Source organism: Diorhabda carinulata, chromosome 6 (genome assembly GCF_026250575.1).
Source record: "Diorhabda carinulata isolate Delta chromosome 6, icDioCari1.1, whole genome shotgun sequence".
Lineage (NCBI taxonomy): Eukaryota > Metazoa > Arthropoda > Insecta > Coleoptera > Chrysomelidae > Diorhabda > Diorhabda carinulata.
Genome location: NC_079465.1, coordinates 27,658,311 through 27,686,269, shown reverse-complemented (window position 1 = coordinate 27,686,269; position 27,959 = coordinate 27,658,311). Strand labels below are relative to the sequence as shown.

Below are 27,959 nucleotides of genomic sequence, written 5' to 3'. Positions count from 1 at the left end.
AAAAATATTTTGACTACATGTTGACGGATTAAAAATGTTTTAGCTCCAATAGCCTGGCCTAACATGTTGTTGGCCCTGATTTCGGTTAGGTATATAGATTATTTGTGGGGCCGATCTCATTTGGACGAAGTTCGAGAGACAGCTTTATAGAAAGGATTTTTGTTTGTGAAAATGGTGAACGGTACTCTGCTGGTGGTCGGCTTCTTCGTGGTGGCCACAAGACTGCTTATTGGTGCTGCTCCTTCTCCTGTGCCCTTTTTTTGGGTTGGTATTTTTTCACATATTTTTATTCTTAATTTATTAGTTTCACATATTAATGCACACAACCATTTAAAGAATTATTAGAATTTCATTTTATTTATACCAGGGGATTCAAGATTTTATTTCGATGTTTTATCAAGACTCTGATCATTATTTATTCTATATATATCTCATTAGAAATGAAACTTATTACATGTTCAATTAATAATCATTTGAAAAGGACATTTACATATTTTTCTCAATTACAATGAGAATTATGGTTGGATAAATTGACAATATGAGTGAACTCATTTAGTAATATGGAATTTGTATCCCCCAAATTATAGTTCTTGTTCCAAAAGACCAAATTTGTGACGTAATTATGAGTTATGAATTATTTTGTGTATATTTCGTATATTATGTAATTCACTTTATATATTTTCTATTCACTGCATTTTGTTGGATCTCTGACTTATATATCACGATTCAAAATCCAATTGTAAGTGTTAATATCAATTACAAGTAATTAAACAAGTAGTAAACCGAAAAATTTTTATCTATTTTGATAATTGTGTGTTTTGTTTGTCATATATTCCAGGTACGCTTTTTTCTTTAATTTCCTTACAGAACCATGGCGTTTTATTTTTGAGTTGTTTATTTTTGTCCACTGTTTTCTCGCCGAGAGATTCCTTTGCGGTTTTTAGAATGTTTGTTTTTATTTTTAGCCAGTTTTTCTCTATTCCATCTTCATCCGTGATTCGATTGCTCTCGATTGCTTCCTTAAGTCTGCTTTCATATAGGTACTTTGTTGAATTATCTTGTAGGCTTTCAACTCGTATTTTTGTGATGGTGTGTTTTTATTGTATATTGATTTTACCATTCTTATTTTTCCCATGATCAATTTGTGGTCACTCCCTACTTCTGCCGAAGTTACTGCTCTTACATCTAAGATTTTGGACGGGTGTATTACTCTATTAGTTAGTATATAATCCATCATGGATCTATGTCGTCTTGTGTTTTCAAAGTCTTTGCGACTCGCTCATAAGCAAATATGGTAGTCATCGCAGTAAAAATAATGATTTGATATGGTTGATGTTTGTGCTTAAACGTGTATGCCTGGCATTTTTATGCAGCTTATGTTCAAATTCTGAGCTACTGTCCCCAATACCAAGAATTCAATGTCTTTGTGATTGGTAACTGCCATGTTCTCTTTTTGCTTTTTATAAGTACCTGAAGTGACTGTGGGACGAGATCTGCCCAGCACCGTTTCCAAACTCATCTTTTGTGAACGGTCTCCATCAGGATATTTTTGTTTACACATCCTTGTTGCCAACAGTTTTCATACCACTGGTTGAAATAATGGTAATTGTTTTAATGTACATGCAACCTTATTAAATTCAAAGGTGGCCTAATTTTACATGTAGGATTGAAAATTGTTAACAATCATATGCCGTTCCATTTGAAAAATCAGAGGTCATTCAAATACTTTTGAGACATCCTGTTTGGGTTGTTGCCGTAATTGATGTTCATATGGTTGTGGAAGATATCATCGTTTACCCACTAGAGACCGAATACCATCATGGCAACTTATCCTGTCAAAAACTAAGGTTTTTACAAAACCTTTTTCCTGTGCTCACCTGGCAATTCCACTCAGCAATATAAGAGCACAATAATTCAAAAGTTCTGCACTAGTTGGTGTGAGATTTGGCATTGCAAGCCTGCAGCAGGTGTTGAACTTTTTTGGGAGACTAAATAGCTGTTTTGATGATAAGTATTGAACATCTTTGTCTAGGTATTTGCTTTTTCCATAATTTTTGAACGTTATTAATCCAAATCAAATCCTAAATGTTTCATGAAATATTGATTGAAGTCGTCAAATTTGAAGGGAACACTCAGTTTCATATAAAAGATTTAATTTAAAGCATTACTTACTGATGATATTAAATATAACAGTCACTTATTGGCTTTTTCTTCACATCTACTTTAGATTGTTATTTCTCAAAACCTACCTTAAACATAGTTATTTTGAATTAATGACTGAGTTTTATTACTCTTTCATAAAGAAAACTAGCCTATAATGCATCTGTGGCGACCACAAAATGTGCTGTTGGATCTTAAATACATAATACAGTTACACATTTTTCATCCTTTGACCTTTTACCCGAAAACAAAAAGTCTCTGACCCCTGTCCATCCAATGCTTGACCCAAGAATTCCAGGTTGCCTTCTTTTGGGAATTCCAAGTTTCTTTTAGAACCTTCTTAATGTCCTCACGGCATGCAAATTAACTTAATCCTCTCTGATATATGGTGCACGTTGCAGGAAAAACCAACACGTCGATGAATCAGCAAACAAAAAAAGCTTTCTGCTGTTGTGTAAATATATAAATATACCAAATGCTTTCTCGAGCATTCAATGATAATTTCTAACTAAGTTTTTAATGATTCCTGATCTCATTCTAAGAGATATATTGAATCATTGCAGACTAAAGATTATTATGTATTTTTTATTATAGTTTGGTGACTATGGATACGATTCATCAGAGGAAGAGGAAGAAGTTAAAAAAATTTATATCTACATAAATTCCTCCCGACCAGAAATTGAGCAAGTTATACAGAAATTACCGAATGGAAACACTGGTAGCACATTACCTGTATTTAATATCCCAGTTATGGTACAGTTTATTCCAGGAACTGGCGGTATGCCACCTGCTAATAATACTGCTGTATCATCTGGCAATGATATGCCGACAGCTCCGATGCCAAGTTCATAAGTTAACTACTCTTTAACAACACTTAATAACACTTTCTAAATAACTAACAGACACATGTCAATGATTGAGTTTCACTATAAAGAAGTTGGTACTGGAAAAGCTCTTGTGAAGGGCATTTTTCAGTCATTAAAACTGAACAGAATCAGACATGTATATAATATTTATAACATTTATTCATTTGTTTGTAATTTAATACAATAAATTCATATCAAATACGTCTACCACATATTTAATATAGAAATGAACCGATTTAAGTAAATTCATCTTAGTCAAAAGCTGATTAGTTTAAGCATTATGCTAAGTGTTGATATTTTCAAATCACTCTATTTTTATAATTCCGTAAATAAATTATGGACGTGTATTCGAAAAAAATATTCCATTTTCCTATGATTTTATCATACTAACGGCTGATTGTACTGGGGTGAGAGAACAAACTTATTATGAAAATTGGGTGATAATAAATGGGAAAACTATTCAAATTGTTTTCCGTTTATAAAAATAGAAAGTTTCATACTACAAAAAAAAATCTAACTAATTACGTCGTCGCAGTTATAATTCACTAGCCACGGATTCCACAAGGCAGCTATCCGCTATTTGAATGCCACATCTGCTCCTTTTGGACCAGAAGTCTTTTCAAATGAACATTTTCCAGGCTTTATTAAGCTAAACAAATGAGCCATGACTGAATATGAAACCTGAATCCACAACTACACTCCTGTAATGGAAAAGCAATCAAGCCAGAGGATCGCATAGGTGCTAAGAAAAAGGCAGATACGTTTTTATCGGCCCAAAAAATGATAGGGTAATCATGGGATTGTGTTCATCGATTACGTTCCGAAAGATAAAATAATAATAGGAGATAATCACGCATCATTGTTTAATAATATGAAAGAAGAATGAATTGATTGTTCCCCCACTGTATCTACCAGATCTAGTTTACAGCAAGTTTTTCCTGTTTCCTTACCGTAAAATTCCAGTCGCAGGGAAGAAATTTTTTATGAGAAAGACAACAACATTTGTTTGGAAGATTTAATAAGTGGAAGTGACTTGTTTTTGTGTAAGGACAAGAACTTATCTTACAATTCTCGTAACTACAAAATAATGTTGCTCAAAAGTAGATTCAGATTTAGAGAAAATGAAAAAATGTGGTTCACAGTGTTCGCTATCCAATCCCACGTATTATTTAGTTTATTTTCATCGTTGTGATAAGAATTTGTTTAATTCCAAATGATTGGTTCCATTGCATGCGTTGTTACTATACAACATGGAACAGTAATTTGAGCGAGCTCTAGAGTCTGGATATTTTCCTCGCCTCGCCCCGTCGTGTCCAAGGATACGAGAGGATAAAAAGCGAGGAGATACGAACGCACCATCCACACTTTCGCATTTGCGTTGTCATAGCATATACAGGGTGTTGAGGGACTTGATACAAAAAATTCGGAAGTGGGTAGATGAAAATGATGCTGTGATATGTCGGGAGGTATTTGAAGTTGCGAAATCAGAACTTATATTTAAGTATATTTCCAAATTATACAATCGAACATCTTGAATTTTTATTGGATGATGATTCTACACTACTATCTGAAGGCCATGGGCGGCTCGTTCCCAATGGTTAACAATCCTTAACTTTTACAGGGACAACCTGTACAATCTAAAGATAGCAGAAATGGATTTTTCAATCGATTTTTTGAGAAAAATTAGGATATATGTAGATTTTTAGATCGTTGTACATGCCACTGTTCGATATAAAGAGACATTCGGAAAAAATTATCAGAAATTGTAATTATTTATTGAGAATATTTATAGAAGGTATTGAATCACAATTAAACATCTACTCACGAACATAAGGAAAAAATGAAGTGCAGAAAAATTTAGATGGTTAGCCTACAACTTATCAAATAAAAACACAAAAAAGTGTTTGAATTAAACAACTTGCAGTTCTACACATTTGCGAAGCCTACGGAGAATATTATTTGAAAAAGCATTCCAAGATTCTGCCTCATAGCGTCACAATGGAAATTCATTCTATAGATCATTCCGTTCCTTGTTTTTAATATTGTTTCATATACCAAGCTTTTAAGATATCCCCAGAAAAATGAATCCATTTTATTCAGGAGAACGTGGTGGCCATGCAATTGACCTCTACGACTATTAGGAAAAATCTTATTGAGATGATTTTTTACATCATTTAGAAATTGAAGAAGGACTCTATCGTACATGAACCAAATGTTTCTGCGAATGTTTAAAGGAATATCAAATAACATGGGTGGAAAATCATTTTGGAGAAATTCCATTTAGGTTATTATGAAAAAATATGGACCTACTAAATTATTACTCACTATTACTGCACACTTATTTTATTAATACAAAAACAATGTTGATTCTTTGTTTTAATTGTACTATGAGGAATTTCATCTACCCATAAATATCCTCCGTAGACTCTGGAAGTGTGAAGAAGTGCAAGGTGTCTCTTTCGAACATTTGTTATATTTTTTTTTCTTTATGTAAATAACACGATCTTTGACAGTATGCAGTTCAATTAGAAGTTTTTGAAGTACAGATTTGTTAACAAATCGATTGAAAAATTTATTTTTGCTATCTTCAGATTGTACTGTAAATTTAATCCTTTAAACACATTACCTGGACATACGTAATCATCCATTGAAAATCATATATTTAAAGGCCTATACTTACTCCCGAATCTTTTGCATCAAGTCCTGGAACACCCTGTATAATTTCGTGGATAGTCTGGATCGGCAGTACCGTTATCAAGTAGGGATCCTAATTGTTTGTTGTCCAATTTTCCATGTAGTTTAAACATTTTCAAGACACTTAAAATTAACATGTACATGAAAAAATGCCTCCAATAGGTATTATTATTAGCTTTTTTCAATTTTTTCCGTTTGTTGGTCGTTTTTTTTTTGATGGCGTGACATAAATGTGTTTTAAAATATGATTTTGTTCAAATGATAAACACGACTTTTTCCTAAAGTCAATAAAAATATTTGCGTTTGATGAATGCGTCCCATAAATATTGTCAAAGTTTTTTAGTTTCATTCATTTCTTGGAACAGATTCATAATTATACGGATGATTTGCATTTCGAATGTTCTATGATACAATGTGGCGCCGCCTTTTAACGTAGGAATTTATAGACTGCATAATTATCATATTCTGAATTGTAAAAATATATAATGCATATTCTAGCTCACTTTTATTTCTCTCAATGTTTTTTAGGTGTTCAAATATTACCAGTAGAATCGTATAACAGCACATGCAAGTTCAATTAAACATTTTCACGTTTTCTTGTGTTCGCGGCTTCTCCAATACATTAGATACAAGGTTATTTAATTACACGCATCTTAACGTAAAAAACAAGTACATATATGCGTTAAAATATAGGATAAAAACCAGAATGTGTCGAGTGGCAAAGCAGTGACGGAGAATCCATATTAATATCAATTATTTTGAAAAAGACTGAAGTAAGTCGAAACGTCAATTTTAAAACAGAAGAGACCTAAAATCCACAACATTTAGAAGAATAAATTATCTTGATTATTTTCAATAAAATACCGGGATTATCAGAAAAGTTTCCGGTCTCAACTCGAATCAATATCACTTTGGGAAAATATTTGCGTATGCATTGAGAGATTATCACTTACATTTCAAGCATTTTGAACGCTTAGTTTCTGTTTGACAAATATTATGAGTGAATTATCGTGGATATTTTCCAGAAAATTGAAAAAGTTGAGTATAGAGCTTTGATTAAATATTTGTTTTGAAAATTCAATGAACTTACGCAGATAAAACGGCAGATGGACACTTTGTACTCTGCACCATCATTTACGACCGTGCAATTTTGGACAGCCAAATTTAACCTCGTTACCTAACCTCAAAGATCCACTTTCCAGAGAGAGACTTTCATCAAACAAGATAGTTATCGCTTATGTAGCCGCCTATTTTGAGAAGAAAGACGGCAACTATTATTTGAAAACGTTAAAAACTTCCCTCGAAAAACTCCTATCTGACAGTTTTTGTCGTCCTTCCCAATGTGTTAGAATTACTCCTTCGAGGTACTTTTGCCTCTTGCTAACATGGGTATAACAGTTGTAAGGTAGATGCTCTGATATGGTCATGATCCTAATGAATTGTCTTAAGTTTAGAGTGCTTCTCCAGTGAAACTCTATCTGATTCTTTAACCATCCTTTGAGTTCGTTATTGATATAATGAGGCTCTGGTTCCGGTCCACAATATGGAGTCGTTGCCACTTTTTTCGTAAGACTACTTCATTGCCTGTTACATCCTGGTGGTATTGTAGCAATATTAGGGTTACTTTAAAGTCGTTTGGCTATCGAAAAGAATATAAATGTGTCTATGCAATTGTATCTGAAAATATTTAGATATATTTCGAGCTTGCGGAAGATCTTTATTGACCCGTGATTGTCGGTCAGAATAGGATAAAGATGGAGTTAAAAAATTAGCAAGGGGCAGACAAGAATTGTAATATTGGATACAATGCTGGAATCTGAATCGAAATCATCGTCCGACACCTCAACAGTAGATGAAAAATAAAAGGAAAAGGGCTTTATGGGACTGAACGTATTTAAATCTATGAAGATAGTTTTCTTTTCCGATTTTATGAAGATTATATAAAGACGCTATGTTTTGTACAGTCACAAATAGTAGATGATAAATAAGTAACACCCTCTAAAAGCTATTGGCATTTCATCTTGGATGCTGTAGTTTTATTTACGATTGGTGGAAGACATTTCAAAAATACTGGATACAGATGTTTTGTTGAATCTTTTGGTTGTGGAGTTGGATATTGGAAACAAATAGTCAAAAGTAAAAACTTGGGTTGAAGAGTAGAAAGGAGAAATATATCCCGGCCGATACCATTGTTTACAAACAATGATCTCAAATCTTATTGTATTTCAAAACGTTGCTAAGTTAAATAAGACTAGCAATGCTTTATATTCCATGATATTCAAATGATTTTCGTATTGATAAGAAAAGTATTCTCAGCCGGTATAGTAGTGTTTTTTGTTTGTTTTCTAGAGTTTCTATTTGCAGCATATCATTACTAAATTCGAGTCACAAGTTTCAATTGACTTTTTTATACGTAATAACTCGCATTTCTCCAATAATACCAGATACGTGACTCATCAACTCATTCTCTCGAGTACCAGAAAATACAAAAAGGCTTTGGTCCATTATTTTTTGTATAAATGTACCTTCTACAGTTTTCTTCTTCGCTATTAGAAGTTCTAGTGTAGTTTTCTTTATAATTAATAATTTTTATAACATTTTCTACGTTTTTATCGTTATCTTCTTCCTGTATTTCTTGCTTTAATTCTAATTTTATGATCGCTAAAAGTGATTAACTTCCTAAACGAGACAAAATAAGACAAGTCCGGATGACAAAAATTGACAAAAGAAAACTAAAAAATCGTATTGTAACTATTAAAGATCAGAATGAACTGAAAGCTGTTTGGTACGAATGCTCTTTGATAATGTTCAAGTACTGAAACTAACAGACAGAAGAAATGAAGGTAAATGATGGACGAAATAAACTAATAGATGAAAGACTGAAAGAATGAAAATCAGAGAAGTCAGGGTATTTTGGCATGCAAATGTAGAGCATAGAAGTAGAGCGATATAAAAGCATTTACGATTCTTTCAACTTTCAACAATATAAGAAGCTTTAGTTTCTTACAGGTCTAAATTAACCATTAACCAAAATTATTGAAGATAAAAACGGACGCAAAATACTCGACAACGAAAAGCAGCTTGAAAGTTGGCAAGAATATATACTGAGACTGTTTAATGATAATAAAAAATATTACAAAAATATAAGGGCACGAACTGGTTCTAGTATCAACGAAGATAAACTGTCCAGAGCGATAAACTGAGCAAAAAATGGAAAAGCTGTAGGATTAGATAAACATGATATTTCACCAGAGTGGTGGAAGTCCAATTTCGTGGTTATTCGAAAAAAGCATAAGGCAACAAAATACAGTGACGTTATAAATTTAAGTCTTATGAGCCAGGTGTTATTAACTTTTTTAGGAATAACCTACAACAGAGTATATAGAAAAATTGGAGAAGAAATCAAGAATACTCAATAGAATAAAACATCATGCTAGAAAGTCTAATCAAATCGAAAAGATATGCGCATTATTGATAATCTCTAGTGGCATCAGACCGCTACGGTTCACTAAATAAGTTCCTGTAGGGCTGAAATAAGAAGAGGAGTGAAACAATAATTCATTCTTTCTACTTTGCTCTTTAATTTGTACTCTGAAGAGATATTTAATGAAGTCTTGAGGAACGCTGATGAAAGTGTCTCGGTTAGTGGAAAACTTGTCAACAATATACTATTAGCTGAAGAGCTACAGAGGCTCACAGACCGTCTGCCAGATTTACAGAAGGTCTGAGATGCAACATAAGGAGACAAAATATATGGTCATAGCTAAGCAACAAAGTTCAACAGAAGGATGAATAATGATTAATAGCGTACAAATAGAACAATTAACGTACCTGAAAACCGTAATAAAAACTAAATGGGATTCTAGCGTAGAGATACGAGCAGGAATAGCCAAAGTGACACCAAGCTCTATAAAATTCATAACCTTTATGCATAAATAAAAACTAAGTCAATAATATAAAGCGAGATAAAGTAGAATAATAACCTTGCTAAGTATAATCTTCTTCATTTGGTAAATCAAAGTAAATTTAAGTAATGATAGTCAATATGAAAGTTAACGATCAATAACAGTCAAGGCGCGTGTAGAAGAAGTATTACTACAAGTTACCATCATTCGATACGTTGAGCTCCTAAGAAAATCGATCAAGTTTCCCCGGGATCCAACAATTTTTCCCTATTTCTATCTTTATATGAGATGTAATTTCAAGGAAAAATAACGAAAAAGTTGAAACGAAATGAGAAGTGCGAAAAAATCATATTTTTTGTGTACGGGCCATAGGATCGATCTGGGCCCGAGGGCCATTTTACCCAAACAACTTTCCCCTTGGCCCAGAGCGGGCTTATGGACTGCACACGATAAACATGAATTATCTGTAATAAAAAAAAATTAGTTTTTATTTCTATTGGTGAATATTTGAGCGCAGAAATCTGTACTTGTATCGACAGCGTTTTTCTGAACTATCTCACTAGAAACTAATATTGCTTTTCACATGGTATACATTTAACCGTTTGCGATTTACTATATAAAAATTATCTAGTGAAATGACTATTTTGATGATTCAACTGATGAAGAAGATATAGAGTCAGATCATGTCGCAAAAAGAGCTCTTTTCAAACGAGTGGCATTGAAAAATCATTCTTCAAAGAGCTTGCTCTGTTGGTTGAATACTAGGCTAGATGGTGACAGTGCTTTATGCTCTTAAGAGAGTCGATCCGAAAAGTACTTATAGGCTTGAATAATGAGGTAAATTTTTAGAATCTCACTTTGAACTTACAGTGCTTCAAGCTCTAAAAAACGTTAATCCAAAAAGCCCTTGTAGACTTGAATAGTGACGTAAATTGTTAGGACCTCATTTTGAACTCACAGTGCTTTATGTCCCTAAAAGCGTTCATTCAAAAAGCGCTTGTAGGCTTGAATAATGACGTAAAGGTAAATTTTTAGAATCTCACTTTGAACTTACAGTGCTTCAAGCTCTTAAAAAAGTTAATGCAAAAAGCGCTTGTAGGCTTAAATAATGACGTGAATAATGAGAATATTATCATACAATACAATGCTTAATGGTCCTGAAATAGTTCATACAAAAAGCCCTTGTAGGCTTTAATAATGAAGTAAATTGTGAGGATCTCATTTTGAGCTTACAGTGCTTTATGTCCCTGGAAGCATTCATTCAAAAAGCGCTTGTAGGCTTGAATAATGACGAGAATAATGAGAACATAATCATACAATACAATGCTTAATGGTCCTGAAATAGTTTATCCAAATATCATTTGGACCTAACATTGCTTTATGGTCCTAAAATAGTTCATTCAAAAAGCGCTTGCAGACTTGAATAAAGACTTAAATTTCCAGGATCTTATTTTGAACTTACACTGCTTCATGCTCTTAAAATAGTTATTCAAAAAGCGCTTGTAAACTTGAATAATGACGTAAAATATGAGAATCTCATTCTCTAATCTCATTCATGATTGAGTTGATTGATATATTAGTTTTACTTAAATTATCTGTAGAAGCGCGTTGTTGCTCTCATGCTGAGTGAGACTCACTTGTTAGATCGGGTTAAAGAATCTAGAGTTCTATCAAGCTCTCAACAAAATCCCTATAGGTATTGAGAGTAAAAATAAAACCAGCAGTTTCGAATAATTGTTTTCTTCAAATTCAACCTTTCATGAAAACTCGACTGAAAAAATACAGAACAATTTTCTAAATGAAAAAAAGGACGAAAAAGATGCTGAAATGCAAAATGATTTCGTATTAACTAAGAGTGAAAGTAACATAACTAATTTAACATTAAAGAAAGCTCCAGCTTGAAGTACAGAACAGTATGAAAAGATGGTAACCAGCACCAACACATTGAAATAACAACAAATGAATCTATTTCGAGCAACTTCCACGAGAGGTTATAATTCGGAGCAGATTCTTCTTCCTTTGAGGCAGAGCGCACTTTTTCAGCATCAGCATATTTATGCAATAAGCTAAGGAGACAACTTGAAGACGAAACATTGGATGCATCTCTATTTCTAAGATTTCTTTTTCCTCATCCAAAGAATTTATACCACTCATTACAATTACCGAAAGTTAGGTTACGTATTAATCTCTGTGGAGTAATTCATTTCAATTAAAAATACTTTACAAATATTTATCATCACTTAGATTCAAATGAAATATCTTTTTTCAAACAATTTACTTATTAGGTAATCTATTCTTGTTTTTATATTAATTTTGGAATAGGAATGCATTATGAAGTTTTGTTTATCATAAAACTTTATTGATTTAGCTCAAAAACAATCAATTATTTTACAAAATTACAGATTTTCTTCTAGAACAATGATTTTCAATTCTTGTTTATAATTTCATATGCCTGTATGGAGTTTTTCCTGAATAAAGAAAACTTCCGAGATTGTTTCTTTTGTGATCAATTTTTTAATCATTCCTCGTATATATTGTCAATGAAAAATGAAGTATCTTTATCAGTTGATAATGTATAATAACGGTAAATCTCAAGTTAGATTAGTAGGATCTTTCTTAAGACGAAAACAAAATAGAAATTAAGGTAATTAAAAGAAATGTTATGTCGAACTCCTCGTTTCATCGATAAATTATTGAATCGAACCCCATCATTTTTATATTCCGACTCCCTAATCATAGTAGGCCTCGTAATCCTCACAGGTGATCGCCCAGCTGGCATTTGCCACTCAGTATCTTTACAGATGTGATCGGTCTTAGTAGGCGCCGCGTGCCGAGATGATATTGAGAACGGCAATTTTTCGGAGAGTCGGAGTGCAAAGACTAATAGCAGTGAGCTTAGGCGCTTTTATCGTCGCGACGAGCGTCCTACAAGGAGCTTTCGGTAGGATGAGATCCTGGTATGGGCATCAGGAACCACTAGTCGTCGCTAGGTGCGAAATTAGTTGTTGGAATGAAGACAACAGAAATGCTGTAAGATCATTTTTATTATTAATATTATTGACAAATTTCTGGAAAGTAAATTAAATGGCTTAACGAAGATTAAAAATTATTTTTAAATCGAATTCATATCGACCATATTTTTTTAAACTTTTGATAGGTAGGTGCAGTGGCATTGAAATGATAAATAATTATTTGATATTTGATACTTGAAATTTATGAAAAATGTTGTGTGTGATAATGAAAATTAAATATCATCCGGTTGTAATTCTGTAAAATTCTGTAAAACGAGGGGAAATATTAATTAAAAGAAAAAAATACTACAAGAAGTGGGATACATTTTACTAAATATTGTTTTTTATAATTATTTAAGTCAAATTATGTCAAAACCTTATATAGAATTATTGTTTTTCATTCGAATTTCAAACAAACAAGTTTCATTTTTTCCCTAAAATATATTCCTCGTAAAATGTTTTTCTTCAATTTTAGATTATCTAAAATTTTATACAACTTTTTTAACTTCAAATATCAAAAAAATACAGAGTATATATCATACTTTATAGAAAAATAAAATTAAGCTGCAGGCTCAAAAAAACGAAGTATAATGTATTACAAAAAAAGTATCAGATCTAATTTTTACGTAATTCTCTTGTATGGTAGAATCTGATTTGAATTAAACAATAATACAGATGTTCCCGGATTTGATGCAAAACATTCGGGAGTGAGTAGATGGCGTGAAAATAATACTGTGACATAAAAATTTTTTTCATTCATACGACCCCTCGTTTTTGAGTTATAGTCATTTGAAATTGCGAAATATATGCAGATCACTTAGGTCCATAGCCTTACTATTTCTCTCCACTTCTTTCGTTCCCCTGCTTTTTCTCTCCAACTCTGAATTTTTCTCTCTCTAGGTTCTTTTTCCACCGTTTTCATGGTGTTCCTCTTTTTCTCGTGCCCTCTGGTATCTTCCATACAACTCGTTTCAAGAGCCTGTCCTCGTCCATTCGTTCTAAATGACTTACCCATTGTAATCTTTTTGTCTTTATAAACGCGCTGGTCGGTGCCTTATTGAAAAGTGTATAGATGTCGTGGTTTGATCTTCTCTTCCATCCCAAGTCTGTCTGCTTTCCTACAATATTATTCTTGATATTTCTCTCTCCCAAATATCCATTTTCTGTTTAGTTTTAATCGTCATTATTCACACATGAAAAAATATGCTTTTTATATATGTAGGATGCAGTTCTCAATTTTTTTTAGAAGAGATAGTTTGAAGAAAGCATAAGTCGGGCATATTCAACGATTAAATACAAATTTTCATACCAGTCGAAGGCGGCTGAAAAAATTGTGTTATTCCCCTGTTTCCACTATTGGTTACTGGAGATTGTAACATGGAACATTAGAAAGAATATGAAGATCATCAGTTTTACTTTTTTTGGCATTTATTTCATTCCATTGTGCGCTCATGGAATATTTTTATGAAGAATTCCGTTTGCTGATTAATTTTCTAGTGAGCAAAATACTATGAAGGATGGAAATATCGCTCTCTTCATCGTGCGGTACGTTTGAAATAAAAAAATAGCAAGAAAATGGCAATAATATTTACACAAATTAGAAAATAAATCATACATCACAATACCATTCTATTAAAGTATATACAAATCGAAGTCTCTTTTATAACTTCTAATCATTAGTTCTGTTAAAAATATGAAAAATTTCATTCGCAGTTAACGGATAATGTTGTATTACAGGAATGAAATCAAAAAGAATAACAAGAATAATATGAAGATGCAGAAAATAGTATTAATAATGGAGAGAGCTAAATACGAATACATTGATCAAATAAAGGAAATGAAATCAATAAGAGGTAGTGAAAAGGGAAAAGAAAATGAAAAACGGTGGTAGAAATTTCCACACGAGAAACTCGAACCGTACCATAGAATGTTATAGAATGTAAGAGAACGAACGCCAAGAAAAAAGGTACCCTTCAAATTCAAAACTACCCCAATAGTTTTCAGGTCTTATAATCGTACAAAAAGTCCTGGGTTTTTTCAGAATTAATGCCCAGATCTCAGTGCCCTTCAACTAAGCAACTACCCCAGTAGTTTTCAGGTCTTAAAATCGTACGAAAGTCCTGGGTTTTTTCTGAATTAATGCCCAGATCTCAGTGCCCTTCAACTAAGCAACTACCACAGTAGTTTTCAGGTCTTAAAATTGTACGAAAGTCCTGGTTTTTTTCTGAATTAATGCCCAGATCTCAGTGCCCTTCAACTTAGCAACTACCCCAGTAGTTTTCAGGTCTTAAAATCGTACGAAAGTTCTGCGTTTTTTCTGAATTAATGCCCAGATCTCAGTGCCCTTCAACTTAGCAACTACCCCAGTAGTTTTCAGGTCTTAAAATCGTACGAAAGTCCTGGTTTTTTTCTGAATTAATGCCCATATTTCAGTGCCCTTCAACTAAGAAACTACCCCAGTAGTTTTCAGGTCTTAAAATCGTACGAAAGTTCTGCGTTTTTTCTGAATTAATGCCCAGATCTCAGTGCCCTTCAACTTAGCAACTACCCCAGTAGTTTTCAGGTCTTAAAATCGTACGAAAGTCCTGGTTTTTTTCTGAATTAATGCCCATATTTCAGTGCCCTTCAACTAAGAAACTACCCCAGTAGTTTTCAGGTCTTAAAATCGTACGAAAGTTCTGCGTTTTTTCTGAATTAATGCCCAGATCTCAGTGCCCTTCAACTTAGCAACTACCCCAGTAGTTTTCAGGTCTTAAAATCGTACGAAAGTCCTGGTTTTTTTCTGAATTAATGCCCATATTTCAGTGCCCTTCAACTAAGAAACTACCCCAGTAGTTTTCAGGTCTTAAAATCGTACGAAAGTTCTGCGTTTTTTCTGAATTAATGCCCAGATCTCAGTGCCCTTCAACTTAGCAACTACCCCAGTAGTTTTCAGGTCTTAAAATCGTACGAAAGTCCTGGTTTTTTTCTGAATTAATGCCCATATTTCAGTGCCCTTCAACTAAGAAACTACCCCAGTAGTTTTCAGGTCTTAAAATCGTACGAAAGTTCTGCGTTTTTTCTGAATTAATGCCCAGATCTCAGTGCCCTTCAACTTAGCAACTACCCCAGTAGTTTTCAGGTCTTAAAATCGTACGAAAGTCCTGGGTTTTTTCTGAATTAATGCCCAGATCTCAGTGCCCTTCAACTTAGCAACTACCCCAGTAGTTTTCAGGTCTTAAAATCGTACGAAAGTCCTGGTTTTTTTCTGAATTAATGCCCAGATCTCAGTGCCCTTCAACTAAGAAACTACCCCAGTAGTTTTCAGGTCTTAAAATCGTACGAAAGTTCTGCGTTTTTTCTGAATTAATGCTCAGATATCAGTGCCCTTCAACTTAGCAGCCGCGGTTATATTTGTGCTTAACAAACTCACTCTTATCAATTTGCATGTTAATAACTAGACCACCAATCTCCTCGCGTGCATGTTGCCTCAACGACAGTCTTTCGCGCAAAACTATAACTGTATTTCAATAGTATTGATTGCCGGTAAACTATAGTTTTAGATGAAAGCATACACTTCAGATGTTAGTGATAAAGTGTAAACACACTCAAGTGTGACACGTTCATAACTATCGTTTTGAGCAAATCTAATAATAAAAAAATAATAATAATAAAAAAACGTCAATATAGGGAAAAACGAAGTTACGTGGTTTGCCAATCAAACCGCGATATAAAACCCAAAAAATTACTTACTGTATTACTTAACCGAAGCTAAGTCCCCTCCCCTTTTTTTGAGATATTTTGAAAAAAAATATTTTCATGGTAGCTTTCATTTATTTTCTACCTTGCAAATTAAATTCAATATTTTCTCACTATTTATCACTAAAATATATGCTTTTATTATATTATTTAAAGGCTTAAAGATTTGCCGTTTGGATAGCAATTTGATTTTTCATTTTATCGAGATACATCTTTAAATAAACTATACCTTATATAGTGTAAGAACAAAATTACTATTAAAATAAAATTTTGGTGTGGTAGCGAATATTTCAGCCATAATTTTCGCGGTAATTTTACTTTAAATAGAAGGTATCCTCCTCATCAACGTTTAGCTGCTGAAAAAAGTTAAACAACTTTTCAAGAGTATAGGCGAATAAGTATACATTAGATTATAATTCAAAAGCTGAACTCAAGAATCTTGAGAGTATTTATTTTGTGAAACTTCCACATACTTTGTAGAAAATTATAATTTACGCTGATGAGGGCGCCACTGTTAACGTGACGCTTTCATTGTTGTTTGATTACATATTGCTGTTCTGGAGCTCAACATAATATGTAAATTTCAAATTGTTGCAAATAACTATTTTCAAATAAAAATGATGTAAAGAGAGACATATCGATAATGACTGGCGGCTTTATAATTGAAGACGAAGACAAACAAGAATATTTTTATTCTTCGTTATTGGCCAGTGTATATTACTCATACTCCTTGTAGTTCAAATAACTAATTATTGTGGATGATTAGAATACGAAATGGACAATTATTTGGTGACCTGGTATTATTCTAATTTGGAATGAAGATTAGTAATAACTCGTTGAGTCCGTTACCTTCGATAGTGATACTATTTTTGACCTGATGTTCACTTTCAATTGCATTAAGTGCGTCGGATTTGTCTTATAAACCTTATTTTCAAGGCATTCCCATACGGAGATCGGAACTTCTGAGGGGACCGGTTCATTGTTGTATATTTGTCCAAATGACCACTGGTTTCATTTTGTTTTACCATATTTAACCGAACGTTAACCAAAATATTAGACTACACATGAATAAGATTAAATGGAAGACTATGACAGACTTCCCATTGATTCATTTGGGCTGCTAGAGTTTCTTCACAACCCAAGAGAAAACTTTCCTATCCTCTCAGGTTCTCAGCTGAAGTAATTCATCAATCGGTACCGATGGACTTACATTAAAAGTGTTGTTGAGTCTGCTGGATTGCAAATTATCAACTTAATGAACATTTCATTTCAAAATGGCACTTTTTCAAATTGTCTTAAAACGACAATAATTGTACCTCTGTATAAAGGCGATAATAAAGATTAAACATCGAACTATCGCCCAATCGCACCCAATACTTACTAATACAGTTTAGAATTTTAAATAACAAATACATTAATGATGCCATATCATCCCTCCTAAATAGCGTTTCGTCCAGCCTATACCAGCTTCAAGCCACTGCACCAATTTTCTATGATTATTCCAAACAAAAGAAACAAAGTAAAGCTAGTACTGTGCCTTGAGGCATCCCACATTTTATTGGCTTGCAAGAAGACATAGTTGTATCAACCCTTACAAGCTGAATTGTAGTTCTCCAATTTGTTAATTAAAATGTTATGATTTACACAATTGAAAGCTATGGAAAACTCATAAAAAGTTGAAACGAAATGTTCAGTAAATTGACGTCTCCTTGCGGATGATGCTAGTTTCTCTAGGTGCAACCCTTATGTCAAAGCACTTCATAGCACCATATCTAACGCCCTAACCACCATTAATTAATGGTGCAATTTTAATATTTGTCTAAAACTAAAGTTTTATCATATTATAATACATCTTTTGACGTTGTTTAATCTGCAAAATTCTCAGAGCTTGTTGTAGACAACTCTTTGAAAGTTTATCGCCACTTTATATGGAACATTAAGCTCTGTCAGTTTTGCGCTAAGTTCAATTTCCAGGGAACTGAACTTATCAAGTTCTATCACAGTTTATTATGCCCTTTTTGAGTAGTATGCCTTTCTCTTCTGGAGCACGTCTTGTACGACTGAATTTGAGCGAATTTCACACTACAAAAGCTGTTAGATATGTACCCAGACTAATCAGTAAGATTCACTACTGAGACTTTTCTAGAAGATTCAAAGTATTCCTTATTCATCTTTGAATCCTATGCCTAATGCGTAAGCTCGCTTCTCCTACTTTAGAAATGTACATCTATCCACGGAACAAGATCTTTATGTACCTACTCCACGTTCAGAATAAGTTGAGGGCTCTATACTTCACAATGCAAAAAAATCCACAATCATTTGCCAATTGAAATCAAATCTATAACATTTTTCCCACGTTTCGTAATAATTTGAAGGCACATGTGCGGGAAAGTGCCTTCTACTTTATAAACGATTTTTATTCTAATACTAATATTTACTTCTAATATTAATTTGTAATACAAATCATTATATATTTCAGGATTGCCGAGTAATCATATTATTTATCTGGTTTATTTTTGACATTGTATACATGTAATGTATATACTTATATAATTATAAAAATTTTAACATGTTTACATTTTAAAAATTAATATCATTGCTCATCGCAGTTTTCATCTGAGTAAGATCAATTTACGAATACTAACAGGAGTTCTATCGGGGCATTGTCCCTCAACAAACACCTGAAGACGCTAGCAAATTTTGGTGCACGGAGGACGAAACGTCTATTCACATTCTCTCGAAGTGCACAAGAAAGAGCACTACAACAAGGTGTGTATGAAATAGAAGACGAAGATCTCTTGCAATTGAAGCCATCCCGCATCCTAATTTTTTTAAAAGGAGTGGGATTGATGGATCAGCTGTAAGCTCTGGATTCTCCAGTATCGCAGCAAGAAAGGGGGACATAATAGATCCTTTGGGTCGCAGTGTATACTAGACCCCAAATCCATACATACATACATAACTCGTGCAACTTTTTGGTTACTTAGAACGACCTTTTATCTCTAATCCAAATGACCGACAACAGAAAATAATTCAAACCTAGCTGAACCTGAACTTTTATTTTGTTTTATTTTTCTCAAATTAATCAGTTTCACTACACCCGTGGTAGATGGCAGACACAAATACTGAGCAAACGCTGCTCCAAAGAAGAATCGACACCAAAAAATCACCCCAACCCTAGTCCTGTAGAGGAAAATTTTTCCTACATCAGGGTATTCTCCCTTTGTAAACAGTTTCTATTGGGATTTATAAAAAGTCTTTATTCTTCTCTAAATATTGAATTTTCCTAAACACAATTCAATGTTTTTGTATAAGCGCTGGATTTTTCAATTATTTTTCTTCCAAACGAAGTCCGATTCATGTAAAGTTTAATAGGGTGAGGTTAAACCAATTTTATTTTTCATTTGTTTAATATCACTATACAAAATTTCTGCTTAGAACCTAATTTTTTTTTAACCGTTTCCATTGACCGATATGATGTTATGGGTAATGTATTTCTTCGTTCCGAAGTGAGGTATTGACGTCCGTCTATAAATAGGATTAGACATCCTAGACAAAACAAAAACTTTAGTTTTTGTTATACGTGACACACTTGGTTGATGTCGAACACATAATATTCAACAATATTAGTGTAAGGCCTATTCAAATGGAAATGCGTGAATGAGTAGACATTTATTGTGCTTTAAAAGTGACTGAATAACTTTGAATAATTTAAGATTAATGCCGTTTAGATCGTTTATTATCCTGTATGAATCATATTGATACTACTCATGTTATAATTACGTATACATCTCATTCATAAATCATAATTTAGATGATTGTTGTTATTTGGATACGAGGAGCATCAATAAAATTCGACATCCAACGAACTACTGTTGAATGAATTCTTCATACACTTTATATAATTTATAACGATAAATCAAATCGGCAGAAAATAAGAGTTTCAACGAACTCTACAAACGAATATTTCAAGAGAACTCCCCGAAATATTTGTTCGCGGGTCACTTTAGGATCAATTACGAATCGTTTGGTAACAAATTTAGGATTGATGTAATGTTCATGCTTCTTTACGAATATATTCAGGATGCGGATGGACATAATCAATAATTATTAAAGGAATTTATGTGACCCACACATACGGTTACTACAGATTTAGACGTAAGCTAAGCGCGATCAATAATTTGGCAAGTGCTTAGTTATCTGTCCTTAATATGATTCGAAATTACACCCGCGAACAAAGCTTTATAGTTGTCGCACAAGATTATGTGAGTTATGTCCCTGTTGCTCTTTCGGCTTTACGAAGAGGGTCCCAGAAGTACCTGCTTAAAAAAATACTACGTTATTAGAAAGTACATAATATATACATCATATATTCGCAATTTGAAGAGGCCACGTTGTTTAGTACTTGGTTTCTATCCATCAATGGTGAACGTGGATTTGTAAACATGGAAAAAATTGGTCATCGCTATGTCGTACAAGATTTTCATTTGAATGGCTTTAGCCCAACCAATATAAAAGCTTTACTAGATTCTCCTCAATCTAAGATTGCTACTTCGTTATCGATAGTAAAAGATTGAGAAGCAGAGTTTAAACGAAGCTGTACGACCTTCAAAGACCAGCATCGCAGTGGTCGACCAAATAATCTGAATCCCTATCAGTATTTGGTAACTTTTCAATAACATTCCCCTAAATTCTTTCAAAACTCTAAAAAGTTTCAATAAATTCTTCTTATCAAAGAAAGTTTTTTGGGTGTTTTTACAGTTTATCTCTAACCTAACCTAGTGTACGTTATCGATAGCTTAGTGACTAAACTATCAATTTGTAGTGAATTTTACTGGATAAGAATTTTTGTTGTTTAAATTTTCTCTTGAATCCGTGACCAATATTCCGATCCAAAATATACAATCTCTTGAAAACCCCGTAAATTTTGTTGGTATGAAACATGATCCCGTTATATATACCGGGTGTGTTCGGTCAATTTGCAGTAAAAAAAACGAATAGTGAGCCGACGGCTGGGAATAAGGATTAGACAAATAAAATAATTTATAAAGATTTATCGAGCAGTGACGGCATAAAATTACTTAAGAAGGATATACATTGCGGAACTTGGATCCTGTCTTTCCATTTATATCTTGACCAGTTGGTAAATAAACAACGAACTCATATTGACCATAGGAAAGTTTATAAAATGTCTGTGTTAGTAATTTGAGACAGATGGCCGAGATTGTATCGTCTTGTTAAAAAACCAGTGGTACTTATCGCTATATTATTTATTATCGTGTAAGTACCGCGTTCAATTACAGAGAGAATCAAAGAAATTAGCAATAGATTTAGCGAAGACTGCGCCCTAATCTCCAATACTTCCTTTGTTAATGTTTCCTTTTGTTACATAACTTTTTATCATCATATATGTTGATTTTTGTCGAATTTACATTAAGACCATGTCCTAGAACAAATTCACTTCAAAAGTAGCCATGTTGACATATTACACTTTTCATCTACAACTACGAGGGTTGTCCAAATAATAGTTGCTATCTTTCTCATCAAAATAGACGTTCAAATGTGCGATAAATTCTTGTTCATTTTGATGCACCATGCAACCGCGTTTGGATTCAGCTGCTCAAAATTTTATGGTCCAAAACAATGGTGTATAGTCTTGGTAAACAGTATCCCAATAAATAGTGAGAATGCTAATAATGGAACTATGGAAACTATGTAATTAGAGCGCGAGCTGCTGATGATTCAAAGTAGAATATGGGTTATAGATTTTATATTCATTAACTAAAGTTTGGTTTTGCATTTAAAATGTTAAAAGATCAAATATCTGTTTTATTTGAATGCGAAATCTGGATACTGAAAGTAAGAATTATTAGCACTCACGTTGTGGGACTACCGATATGAACTGTAAGTTTCGTTGGACAGCACACGTTATTCACTGTGACATACAAGACCGCTTAATGTCCAAACCTTCCTCTTCTAAAATACGATTAAAGAACGATACATTCAAAAACGAGCTTTCTACCACCCTTATCTCTTCGCTGCTCACTTCCCATACTACTCGATATAATCAGTGGAAGTGAACGACCATCTTCTTTATATCTCTTTTCTTCTGATATACCATTCTCGTTGTTTATCTGTTTTAGGTGGCCTCTAAAAGGAGGGAATTCTTAACTGACTCATCAATTATAGAATTCGAAGAGTGGATCTAGCTGCCCAAGCTATCTTTACTTGAGATCTTAACAACCTTCTCCAATAGGACCGTAAGAGACTGGTCCTTCTTTCTTGGTTCGGTTCTTTCTTCTCTCAGTACTGATGTGAAGTTGTTGTTTTATTCGTGGATACTTGGCGTGATCTTTTTTGGTGGATGTCGGAGTAGGCTTTCAACTTTTGATATCTTTTACCGGTTTCCTGAATTGCTTTACTTATCTTCTTTAGGTTAAACTCTTGGCAGATCTGCTGGGTCTTTATATTCCAAGCAACGTTCCCTAGTTGTCTCTGGATGATGTCCTGATAAGCTTGAAGCGTCTTGCGATAACTCTTAGCAGCAGAATTATTTACTTGCCTTACCAAAAAAAAAGGTGTCACCTCATTATAAGTTACTTTCAACTCCGTGTATTAACTACGTTAGAGTTTATTAAGGATAGTGCAAAATTAAGAGTCCGCTCTCCATCATGTCCTGCACATATTCAACAGCTTCTCAAAAATCTCCGTTGAGTTGATCCGTTATCATAAATAATAACTTTCCAAATCATTATTCCACGTGCACTTCAACATCAAATTCCAACAGTTCCAACTTGTATCGTCTCATAGATAGACACTGTAAACAAAAAAAAGTAAAAGAGCAAAAGGTTAATTCATCTTCTCAAAATAAGTAAACATCATTTTTAGAAGGAAGCCTAATGAGAAATATATCTGAAATAAATGTAGATGAGTTCATCCCTTATCAATATTCATTTTACTAGTTTTATCTGTGTTTATTACTTCTAGCTATTTTAAAAATTCAGTTGATTCATGGATAAACAGTTGTACTTATATTTGAAAACAATAATTACTCATTCACGTTTCATCTATGTCTCATAATTTATCTACAAATTACGTTATGTTTGAATCTATTGAACACAACTCGCATATGCCATAGATCATTGTTATGTAACTAAAATTTTCCAATTATTTCGATGCATATCAATAGATGACTGTTAATATTGTACTCATTTTGAATATGAATTCCCGAGTGAAAAAACTTTCACGGTAGATTCGGGAACAATATATTGATTAATACAAAGACGTAGTGATAAATAAATCGCCTCATTAGCACAAAAATTTTTCTTGCTGTCGCATAAGCCTATTCGAAGATCCCGAATTACGATCGCTTATATATAAGATGTATTTCACACGATTTGTACCATTATAAAACTCCAATGGGCAAAAATACGTTTTGGACATAGAGTGTGTTCATAAAGAAAATTCTTGGTACTTCAGAGAATTGAAGTCTATTTGGATTCCTACACTCACTGATTTTTTGTTGGAAAAGCTGTGGACAGTATTCTATTCCTCAGTTCATCTCAATGTTTTCATATACTCAGAGAGAATTGGTTGGGTGTAAGGTTGTAAATCTACCTCGCTAACTGACCCATCGTGCACCCCGGAATATTCACCAGTCAGGCAGCAACGACTTTGCAAAGTTAGCTACTTGTCTACAGGTTATGCAACTCAACTCTTCTGGCTTTAAAAAGCACAATTGTAGCTACTGTAGTCTTTGTTTATGGATTGTATCGCACTCAAAAAGCAGGTTTCCTTTAGTTCCTCAAAGGAAAGACAAGCGTTTTCCTTTCAATCCATTATTCTTGGAAAACTTTAAAAAAAACATCAATACTAATATGTGGTGATGCACTATTATGCTTGAACCAAACTAAAATAGTCACCAACTACATTTATCTTAATCGAAATATCATTTACGTTATTTTATGAACACACCATATATCGAAAATTCCAGCTATATAGCTAAACAATTACCTAAAATAAATTTTTCTCTGAAGCACGAACAAATGAATAAGGGCTGAAATACTTTTCTCCATATTAAATGTAGTAATTAAATAAAAAATCACAAAATGAAAATTTGAGAAAACACCAATAACACAGTATAGAATTCAATTAGAGTAGGTATTCAAAATGTCCTCCATTTTCACAAATTCACAAGCCTCTCCTTTATTATAAAGAATGCACTAATCGTCTAAACAATTGGGAGTCAGCTATGAGGTTATTAAAGTAACGTCGAATTTTGTCTTTCAATTCTTGAGCGGATTTTTTTTCTTTAAGATATAACCAAACTTTGTAATACAAGGGATTAAGAGGAGGCCAATGAATCGGAGCTTCTGCATCTCTATCAATCCATCGATTCGGGAAATGGTTACTCAACCAATTACGACACCTATGAAAGACCGGTGAAGCTCCATCGTGCATAAATATAGAGATCTTCCCTCGTTCCTTTAATGTTAAATCTTCTAATATCGGATCGAATAAGTTTTGCTCAAGAATCCTGATGCGTATCACCATTTAAATTTCAAGGTAGAATGTGGTAAACTATTAATTTGTTACCAAAAGTTGCTGCCCAAACAAATTCATTGGACGTATCAGCTTTCAAAACATATTCGTATTAGATTTCAATACAATGTTGCAAGTAGTTGTAGCAAAATCGTAAAAAATTTGTTGCTGAGCGAATCCCAATTATTTATCAGTTTCCTATATATCCTAGTGACTGGATCACCTTTTTTTGAAACACCTTATATGTGCAGTAGATACTATTATCAAAGTAGACAACATTTACACAACAAAAAACAGGAGTGGCGAGTTTGAACATGAATATCATTTCTTCCTTTGGTTAAAAAATCAAAAGCACTAGAATGTCAACTAGAGATTCATGAAATGGAGTATAAAAACCAAAAAGAAAAAGATAAAGTTAGTTACAGATCTGCTCACTAAATAAAATTGCTGTATTCTTAGATTTAAAAGAACTGTCATTAGACATTTAGAGTCCTTTTGAGAGCATTATAAACTAGCAGTTGCATACGTGAAACTTCTTTGGAAAAGCGGAGATTTATGCTCAGGAATAGTTAACAAATTCTCATTCCTAACATGTACTTTACGTATTATTTTACAAAATACAAATTTATTCTTCAAATGAACAGGTGTGTATTCAACAATTTCTTAAAAGACGCATGCAACATTCAATATTTTACACCAACTTAAAGCGTAATGTTTTGCCGGCCATACTTTCTTATTTTCAAGACAAATGTATTAAACAACACTAGGTAGTACTAGAGATTCATAAAGTATTTTTCTCATCTTAAAATTGAGAATATACTCGTTTATATACAAAGGTTTCATCTTTGCACAACTTTCCTTTGATTATTGTTTAAACCTCAAGTCCACATCTATAATTAGTCCTGAGTAATAACAAATTGTTCCAATTCCACTTTATTTGTAATCAAATTTAGATTATGCTCTGTGGAATATTGAAAAAAACTCAATAGATCTCTATGCAGATGTGTAGCTGGGTGATTCCGTTCTAACTGTGATTTTTTGTATTCAAAATTTCAAGATTTTAAAATTTAACTTTTCTAACTTTTTTATGCATATTATTCATCTATTTTACTGTAAAAATAAAACTCTAAGAGGAATTTACTACAACTTCAAAGTATCACGAGCAAGACACAAATGTCGGATTTTGAGTTCCACGGTACTGACTCATTTATCCACGGTACTGACATGGTAACTTAAGATATTAAACAACAAGTGCATCAATTTTCCTCAGTTTGATCATAAACATTAGAATTTATAAGGTAATTAGTTTAAATCATTTGTTACGACAAAAAAAATTAATAATTTATCGGTAAATTCTAGGAATGGACATGACACGGTACTGACATGGTAACTTAAGATATTAAACAACAAGTGCATCAATTTTCCTCAGTTTGATCATAAACATTAGAATTTATAAGGTAATTAGTTTAAATCATTTGTTACGACAAAAAAAATTAATAATTTATCGGTAAATTCTAGGAATGGACATGACACGGTACTGACATTCAAGTGATGTAGTATAAGTTTTCTTTAAGTGGCAAGTTATATTGTATAAAAATAATGTTTAAATATCTTAAGAATTATTCAATTAACACAAAATTTTTATTAATTGATTATTAATTAATGACTAGTACAAAAAAACAATACAGGACATTGAATATCACAGTTAGAACGGAATCACCCAGCTACTATTTCGCCAGTATCAGATGAGATAAAAGATATTCTATTAAATACTAGATATTACAGCCTTATACAAAGCAGATCATGATCCATCACATCAAATGCCTTGAAGTGATCCAAGTGGACGGATATAACAGCCATCTTCTTATACAGCGTTATTATGTTGTATGATATCTATGCTGTACTACGTCCCATAATGACTCTCGACCAGTCCATAGAAAGCGGATTATTTCCTCATAAAAAATAATTCATCTTGGTGTATACTGCTAGCTCGGTGACTTCTGAAACTACTAGCGTTGAGCTTATAGGATGTAAACCTTGCATCTCAGTCTGATTATCCACCCTAGGTATTGGACAGACTAACGACCTCTTCCAGTAGTTAGGAAAGTAGCCAGTTTCTAAACATGAATTTCAGATGTTCTTGATTTAATCGTAGATGGTTTCAGAAGACTCCATAACAAAATAAAACATCTGACAACGGACTATGTACTTGGGATTTGTTGAATACGCTCAGAAAGTACTTATCTATCTCATTGGCGTTTTGCAAATTTATATACAGTATGTTTTTTAAATTAGTATGTTGTTTTATTCGGCTAGCGACTTTTTCTCAACATTCAGACTACTGTGAAATTTGTCGTTTTTTTATCGTTATGTAATGTATTATTTATTTTCAGTGTGTGAAGAACTGTCTCAACAGAGGATTGCCCAAACCGGGGAATTGTCCAGATAAAGATGCTCACTTTACACCGTTCCCTCAAATTTGCCAAAAGGATTCACAATGTGGCGGAATTACGAAATGCTGTCATTTCTGCTGCCAAACACCGACCAATTTGGATGTTGTTGAAGGTAAGTATTTAATTTCAAGTGTTTATATATTTAATGAAAGTTACTTGGAGCAGCTGAATTGGGAAGTGGCATAGCAAGTAGCGAAATAAATTACGGTCTAGAAATTTACTCATAAAATAGTATGAACCACATTTTACAGAAAATGATCGTTTCTAGTTATGCGTGAGAAGCTGGATCATCATTATTTGCTAGCCAGTCAGTGTTTATATAGATTAATCTGAATGTAAGACTTTTACAAGTATGAACACATAACTACGAGAAGACGTCTTTGGTGAAGTCCATCCATCATCTTAGTCCAAAGGTCCAACATATAGTAATAATATGTTTTCAGTTTTTGCTGTCAAGCTAGTCAATTACTCGTCTCATTTTTCTCTGCTACTACTACTGTTTACGTTGGAATATAGAGTAACTTCGGGTGATATGGTGAATCTGGTGAGATGTTGAACAGCTTTATTTTGGCTGAAAATAAGCAAATCTCG

At 33.2% G+C, this 27,959-nt stretch overlaps 2 protein-coding genes across 2 annotated transcripts in view; both read left to right on the top strand.

The window, feature by feature from the left end:
- Positions 1–107: 107 nt before the first annotated feature.
- LOC130894997 (uncharacterized) lies at positions 108–3,233 on the top strand. The gene is made up of 2 exons (XM_057802085.1): positions 108–264; positions 2,755–3,233. The coding sequence occupies exons 1-2, from the start codon at positions 172–174 to the stop codon at positions 3,010–3,012; spliced, it is 351 nt and encodes a 116-aa protein (XP_057658068.1). The 5' UTR covers positions 108–171; the 3' UTR covers positions 3,013–3,233.
- A 9,203-nt stretch (positions 3,234–12,436) lies between these two features.
- Positions 12,437–27,959, top strand: part of LOC130895059 (anosmin-1) — a 45,329-nt gene continuing 29,806 nt past the window's right edge. Inside the window, exons 1-2 of the mRNA XM_057802171.1 lie at positions 12,437–12,655; positions 27,309–27,480. Coding sequence (XP_057658154.1) covers positions 12,461–12,655; positions 27,309–27,480 — 367 coding nt within the window. The 5' untranslated portion in view covers positions 12,437–12,460. The remainder of the gene's footprint in view (positions 12,656–27,308; positions 27,481–27,959) is intronic.